Genomic DNA, 8,066 nt, shown 5'->3' with positions numbered 1-8,066 from the left:
TTTTCAACACTTAGGGCCCTATTTATAAAAGTACTATTGTCCGGTGAAAAATATTAAGGATTACTACTGCCTATAACCCAATTATTGCTAGGGATAACCACACGCACCACGCAAAGGCTTCCTAATGCCTTTGTATTATAATGATCCCATTTATAGAGTATCACAGTAGTACTTGTATTGCCGTGAGTTCTGTCCTGCTAATGTCAGGATGGACTTAACAGAAGAGACCTCTGGAATAAAATACTGATAAATAGTTGTTTTCAGTGCATGTCTCTGAAAAAAGGGGGTGTTGAGGCATGGTATATAGTATAAATTGTATTTACTGCTAGACTTTTCAATAAAGTTTATGTAAAAAAAAAAAAAAGTTTTTCCAATTCCAAGGGGTATATTCAATTGTCCACGTTACTCGCAAATCCGGTTTAGAATTACCGTAATACCAGTAATTCTTTTAACGTCGCGAGAAACGTGGACCATTGAATATGCCCCCAAGCATATGTTTGTGAAATAAAACATTTTATAATTATCTTTTCCACTTTAAGGTATCCATAGGGTATCACAAAGTATCAAACACACCAAAGAAAAACCAAACAGGAATTAACATGGCTTGATTTATTTGAAAAAATATAATTTTGCATTGTACAACATTTAGAAAAAAAAAAAAGATATTACAATATCACAAATATTTTCCAACACAAGGTGAAATAATTATACATTCTTAAAGCTACTTTTTCAATACATTTTTTTTTAAGTGAATGGTTATTTAGTACAGAAAAATAAAGCTACTTAGTAGTGCCACGTAAATGTATAGAAATGGCACTTCCAGTAGCCCTTGAGAAAAGTTAAGGACGAATCTAGTATATATTATATATATTTACTCAGCAGGGCATAACAAGGCACAAATGAAGTCCATACACAATGTTATGTGCCACAGATTATTGACATGAAAATTTTGCACTGCACTCACCTACTAACAGAAAATGCTGCAATAAACTATTTATTATCGGGCGTAAAGTATGCCTGTATCTTGCGCACACAGTTGTGGAAGCCATTTTGTGAGCTGCGCTATAAGACTCACATCTATTCATTAGAAACCAGCGACATCACTGAGGGATTTTCTGCCTCACGGATTTCTAGAATGCGCTACCATAGGCTCCTAGTGAATAGATTATCATCATTAGCTTCCAAAATGGCGACCTCTGCTGGCTGGCAGTTGCGCTGTAACATGACAAATGTTAATGTTTTGACACATTGATCAAGTTGTACATCACACTGAACGCTTCACGGATGAAACAACGATATATGTTAGACCATATCATCTAAGCAACTTAAAGAAGTAGCTTCTGCAAAGTAGGTCTTGGGTCCATTACAAATGGAATTACAATACATTGCAATAAATAACATTTCACTTTATTTTCTGTCACGCAGTTTACTGTACCCATGACATATTTGTATAAAAAGTAAGACGGACACAGTAGTAAACGTAAAAATAACCAACTTTAAATAAAAATATTTACAGTTTAAATGTAAAAAATAGTCCATGGATTATCATCCTTCTTAAATTAACAAGTACTTTTAAAAGAAAAAAGAAATCATTTGTCCTCTATAAAAAAAATCTAACTTTTCAGCGAACTTCTCCTTACGACAGTAAGGTCCGAAACGGACACCACAAGAACGGACGGGAATACAATTACGGTAGTCTCTTGAATCTTGATTACTAGATCAGTGTTGGCTAACCTGCGACACTCCAGGTGTTGTGAAACTACAAGTCACAGCATACCCTTCCAGCAATAAGCTGCTATATATTGGCAAAGCATGCTGGGGCTTGTAGTTTCACAACACCTGGAGTGTCACAGGTTAGCCAATACTGTACTAGATTGTGGTTCTTGAACGATGAGCATTAGAGCACTTCGGTAAATGATTATATTCTCAGCCCAGGGAACATGGCGTTGTCTGTCTGGAGCAGACTTGTGTCCCGTGGGCAGTTGCTATGACACACACATGTATTAATGAACATGACTGGTTTCTTTACGATTCTTTGATTTGGGCACTGGAACTCCACCTGGCCGGTCCTGGTGCTGTGAGGGGTGCAGCATCGCCCGTCGGTGCAATCCCCACAAAACTTAGGCTTGTAGCTGTGAACGCTGACGCAGTTTTTATCTTCAAAATGGATGGCTCGCTCTGATTTCTTTACTCTCACGCATCTTTTCCCTTTCTGGAATGGAAGACAAATTATTTTAATACACAAGTCTTGTCTTAAGTACACAACCGACTGTTAAGTAAATAAAAGTCCTTCATGCCACTGCTCTTAAATTGAATCTGTGGCCGCTTATAGGAGAGGCAGCCATATTGTGAGCTAAACCCATAGTCATGAGGAGACAGCCAATCGCTTCACTGGAAAGCAGTGACATCACTGAGGCAGTTGCACTATTTTGGTGTAAAATTAATAAACAGCAGGGGCAGATTCAGAACGGGTGAGTGCCCCAATAGAAAAAAAAATGTGTACTTGGTCCTAATATGGTGTTATTTCTATGCATGTGTGTCCATCTTTTATATATATATATATATATATATATATATATATATATCTGTGGCTATGGGTGTACTAAATGTTGCCCTAGTATTAATCTTGTAAAATGAATGAAATGGTTATAAATCCGGTACCTTTTCAGTAAGTCCCTCGCTCTCTTCATCGCAGGGTCGCACCATGCACAGCCGGACCTGTTTCTGCATTTCGCAACGACGGTTGCGGTTAGTCACGCGGTAGGAGTGGCCCATTCCACAAGTCTTAGAGCAGGCGCTCCACTCCGTTGTCTGCTCAATGCAGTTGTAGCCCACGTCCGATCCGTCGACCACCAGAGTGGCCTCTGGTCTGTAAGCTGCACAAGAAAAGATATATCCCTGGATTATAATGCAGTTTATAATAATATAATATTAATATTAGAGATGTTTGACATTGCTTCAAAGTGTTTCTCAAGTAAAACGCAATACATTTACAAGAGAAAAAAAAAATTGAGATAAATTCAAGAAAGGCTGACTGGTTCAGCCATTTCTAACTCCAAGTTTGAAGTTAATGCAGCTTACAAGTTATAAAATACACACTGATGTTAAACCGAAAAGGAATTCTGGTATAGTTAAGAGATTGGGTCGACCAAGTGCTGGAGTCCATAGAACCAGATTGATCGAATTTCGAACTGGCTTAAGTAGTTTGAGCATCTCTAACTAATATGTATTTTATGTTGACATTATTGTACGGTGGTAATCAAGGACAGTAGAACACAGTTAAATAAACAAACATATTCCTGCAAAAACTAACTTCTGTTGGTCATAGACTAAAGGCCCCGATTCATTAAGGATCTTAACTTGAGAAACTTCTTATTTCAGTCTCCTGGACAAAACCATGTTACAATGCAAGGGGTGCAAATTAGTATTCTGTTTTGCACATAAGTTAAATACTGACTGTTTTTTCATGTAGCACACAAATATCAACTTTAAATTTCAGTGTACATATAAGCTATCAAGTGTGCTACACGAATAAACAGTCAGTATTTAACTTTTGTGCAAAACAGAATACTAATTTGCACCCCTTGCATTGTAACATGGTTTTGTCCAGGAGACTGAAATAAGAAGTTTCTCAAGTTAAGAACCTTAATGAATCAGGCCCTAGAACTCTGCAAACATGTAGCTTTAATTAATTCTAACAGACTTTTATCTTTATGGTGGATTGTAACATGGGTTATCAGTGCCAGCTGTGCTTGTGTTATCTACCGGATGTTTAGGTTGTCTTTGGCAAGTCAAAATATCTAATTTACAGGGTGTACCAGCAATGAGCTTTCTAGCATGCAGCAATTTTTTTAATGTTACTTTATAATTGTGCATTTTCATAAATACATGCATAAAAAATGACCAATGAAAACTGTCTCTTACCAGCCATAGCAAAGCCCCCAATAGCCACCTCTTCTTTGGAATCACAGACCCACTTTTCACAGCACTCTCCTGGGACCTTCACCTTCCTTGGGAAGGGGCAGTCCGGTCCCGGGAGCTGTAGGTCCAGGTTGCACCTTGGGACACAGCCGATCTGCCCGTCCTGGCACGTACAGTGATATTTACAGCTGGGCTGGAACGTTTCACCGTTGCGATATACGACCCCATTTAACACACATTTGTTTCCTTCGAGTGCTGGTGTAGCAGAAATAAAACCCGAATGACTAAAAATGACAGTGAACCATCCCCATGTACATCTGCATAATAGAGCTCTAGAAATCTACAAACCTTAATACTCCTTACAGAACAGGAAGTGAAGGGAGCACATGAAAATAACTTTCTCTATGAAACTTCATTTACAAAAACATTTGAGTTGCTACAGTACACTGCACTAGCAAACTTTCTGACTCTCCCCTCTGGGAGACTCACAAGGGGGATGGGGGGGGGGGGGGTGAGGAGTCAAGGCAATACAAATAATCTCATTTTGAACCCACCCTTAAGCCATAATACGTAATCGTGCCACGAATCGGACACGATTCACTGAGGATCCCAACATCAAAGTCCCCATCCACCCCACGAGGGCAGGAAGTGAGAGGGTGCCCTGCGTTCCCGGAGGTCCGGGGGAGGTACTCGAAATTTGGGACTCTCCCGGACATTCTGGGCGAGTGGACAAGTAAACTGTACAGCTCTTCTACAAAAGTCCACACCTGGCCTCTTACCATGTACCTACCCATGCAAATGCCGACACTGGTTCTCGGCTCCGCGTTGAAGTCGCAGTATAGACCCAGGTCCTCTTGACATGGGTGCACTTCGGAGCAGCTCTCTCCCTGTTGTCGGGCACATACGGGACAGCAGGCACAGCCGTCCAGCATGACGGGCACATCGGGGGCACAACTAGGCGGCTCGTCCGGGCACCGCCCGCACTGCGATGGGCATCTCTGAGAAGTTACCTGCAGGATAAACAGAGAGAATTGACTTAACATATATATCACAAATAGACAATAGTCTACAAAGCACCCAGCATCCTGTAGAATGTTGGGGTAGGTTTAAAACGTTCTTTACTCTCCCTAATAAAAAAAAGTCTGGGGCTTATTTAATTTTGTGCAACTCATAACAATCAATCAGATCCTAGCTGTCATTTTCTAGTGCAGTTTGGAAAACGAAAGCAATCTGGTTGTCTTGAGTAACACAATATTTATACACAAAGGGGGCTCTACACACTTTTTATTAGCTCTTGTGAGCAATATATAACCAGAGATAGCACCTACATACCGTGTGTGAGCGTGTGACCAGCATGCTACATACCCATGTGTTTTTGGCACAATATCAAGAATCATACAATACATATCTGTGCTCTAACGCAGACATGTAGGGTATCACGTGCACATGTCTCAGTTTTCTCTTACCATTGACAGTGAGTGGTCATATACAGTTATAGCTGGCTAGAACTGGCTGCAGGAATTTAATGATATAGTTTAATGTATTTTCAGCAGAGTTACTCTGAACCCCCCCCCCCCTATGTATGCCGTGATTCTGAAACTGAGGATAGCAAAACTGAAATGACCATATTACAAATTTTCACTGCATTTGCTATTACTGTGAGATTTTATAATATATATTTATCCTTATGATTCTATTATGGGGGGTATTCAATTGTTTGTTTTAACGCGCTAAAACCAAAAAAAACGAGCGCTCTAAAAATATTACCGTTAATACGGTAATTACTCGCTAAATTTCATCTCGCAGCTCCCTGAGCAGCGAGCTGAAATTCAGCCCGCTGGCAGCGAGTAAGTACCGTATTAACTGTTTACGCGCGCAAAATTACCGTATAATATGAAGTTTTTTTAGAGCGCTCGTTTTTTTTGGTTTTAGCACGTTAAAAGAAACAATTGAATACCCCCCACGACACACATATATGTTATTTTGTTCTTGTACCACTTTTCAGAAGCCTTCTGTAACCATAAACTCTGTCTAATCTACAGATTTACTATTTAGAAAAAAATATACACTTACAATACGACCCACGTCACACTATACACAATTAGCGATCCGTCTAATAGTTACAGTAGTGTCAGACAAGCACTTTGTCCACTTTGTCCGCTTTGCGTACATGCAAAGCCTGTTGGCGCTCATTTAAAAATCAATTCATAAACATAACTAAGAACTTTTGGCTAAGCTATGGAAGGGAATGGATTACTCTGTGTTTGGTTTAAAAGACTCAAAGTGCAAACAACAAACGAAGTGCATGTCAGACACTACCAGTAACATCAATTGCCTAAGGTGGTCCAAATTACTGTAGTAGTAATATAATTATCCATCAGGTGAAAAGGAAAGTATCAAATTATAGTTTTCCCATTTAGATGGTGTTGTATAAACTCAAGTTTATCATTTATATAAAATGTTGTAAGTAGGGACTATTAATTCTGCCAGGTATTTCCATTGAAGCCACATCAATTAATAAATTACTAGTAAATGAAAATACAAAAACATACCAAAACTTATTTAATATTAATAATTCATTTAATGTTATGCATATTTCATTAGTAATATACTACTAAATTAATTTTAATCATCATTATAAAAATGTATTTATTTAACATTTTAAATGTTTCCAAAATGTATCTCTTAAATGACTGTATCTATATAATTTTATTCTGCAGCCTAATATAGCTTTATACTTAATGCCACTTACTTTCTGGACCAACAGCAGCATGCACAGGGCTGGAAGCAGGCTCCTTAGGCAGATCATGGTTGTTTCAAAGGCTGCAGCAGAGTTTTGGTGACTTCCAATCTTGTAAGGATAAGCTGTCTGTGTTTCTCACCCTGGCTCCAGCCTGTCCATATATAGAACACAGTCAGGACAGGTGGAATCCTATTGGTTAATCCCTCTGAGTTGGGCAGTTGTTCAGATCATGACGATTCCTACATACCTGCTGCCACCCACCAGTATTCCCAAACAAAGTCCGGATAACGTCCACTAGGTGGCGATCTAATGAATGTTTGCAAAAAAAGAAGGAATGCGTTTTCCATCCAGCTCATGGAAGTGATTTGTGTCAGAGGAACTGATTACTCATCTGAGCATATGAGGAATGCCTGCAAATAACCACATCTCCAGACGTCTAGTACAGTCTGAAGGGACAAGCAGGCGTAATCTACTGTACTCAGTTTATTAGCTGTTACTGTTATGTAACCTGGACAATGAAAGAACTATGTTCTGCCAGATATGGATTGGGTTTCTTTCTTCATCATCATCATCTATTTATTTATATAGCACCACTAGTTCTGCAGCGCCGCACAGAGAACTCATTCACATCAGTCCCTGCCCCATTGGAGCTTACAATCTAAATCCCCTAACATACACTCACACAGACCAAGAGAAACTAAGGGCAATTTAACAGTAGCCAATTAACCTACTAGTATGTTTTTGGAGTAGGGGAGGAAACCGGAGCACCTGGAGGAAACCCACGCAAACACGGGGAGAACATACAAACTCCACACAGATAAGGCCATGGTTGGGAATCGAACTCATGACCCCAGTGCTGTGAGGCAGAAGTGCTAACCACTGAGCCACCGTGCTGCCTTTCTTGAAAAAGAAGGACTGTATTTAAGGTTTATGGACATTCAGATATATAATCATAAGGATATATGATATCTCTATATTTTTTGTCTATCATTTAATATGACAATGATGGGACTTTATTCAATTTATAGTTTATAGGCCATTTCTCTTGCTTAGAAAGTGAACTAAAACCTCATGTTAAAATTTATTTCCATTTTTTTCTCACAAGCGGAGTTAATTCAGATTTATGCTGATCAGGACATGAACTTGGATATTGCATTTAGGTGCAGAATGGGTGAGAGATTTGCGCTGAGCAACAGCAACCAATCAGCAATTAGCTTTTCTCTGTCTGGTGCCATGAGGAGTGTGATTGGTTGTTGTGGGTTTGCACCACAATGTAATGAACTTGCTGTTAAAGTTTATGATTTATGTGTGCGACAAGCTCTAGTGGGCTCTAGCAGTGTATGTGACAGAATATCATGGGGAAATACTATTATCTGCTGATATCTTTCAAATCCTTAACCAT

General features: G+C 39.3%; 1 protein-coding gene across 1 annotated transcript; it reads right to left on the bottom strand.

Moving 5' to 3' along the window:
• Positions 1–594: 594 nt before the first annotated feature.
• Positions 595–6,818, bottom strand: CCN3 (cellular communication network factor 3). Its single transcript, XM_075213996.1, has 5 exons — positions 6,674–6,818; positions 4,712–4,931; positions 3,925–4,176; positions 2,662–2,876; positions 595–2,212 (listed from the first exon to the last, which is right to left on the bottom strand). Exons 1-5 carry the CDS (start codon positions 6,728–6,730, stop codon positions 1,919–1,921), a joined length of 1,038 nt encoding a protein of 345 aa, XP_075070097.1. The 5' UTR covers positions 6,731–6,818; the 3' UTR covers positions 595–1,918.
• Between the last annotated feature and the right edge of the window lie 1,248 nt (positions 6,819–8,066).

This window comes from Mixophyes fleayi, chromosome 5 (genome assembly GCF_038048845.1).
Source record: "Mixophyes fleayi isolate aMixFle1 chromosome 5, aMixFle1.hap1, whole genome shotgun sequence".
NCBI lineage: Eukaryota > Metazoa > Chordata > Amphibia > Anura > Limnodynastidae > Mixophyes > Mixophyes fleayi.
Note: the sequence above shows the minus strand (reverse complement) of the source record. Positions and strands in the feature narration are given on the sequence as shown.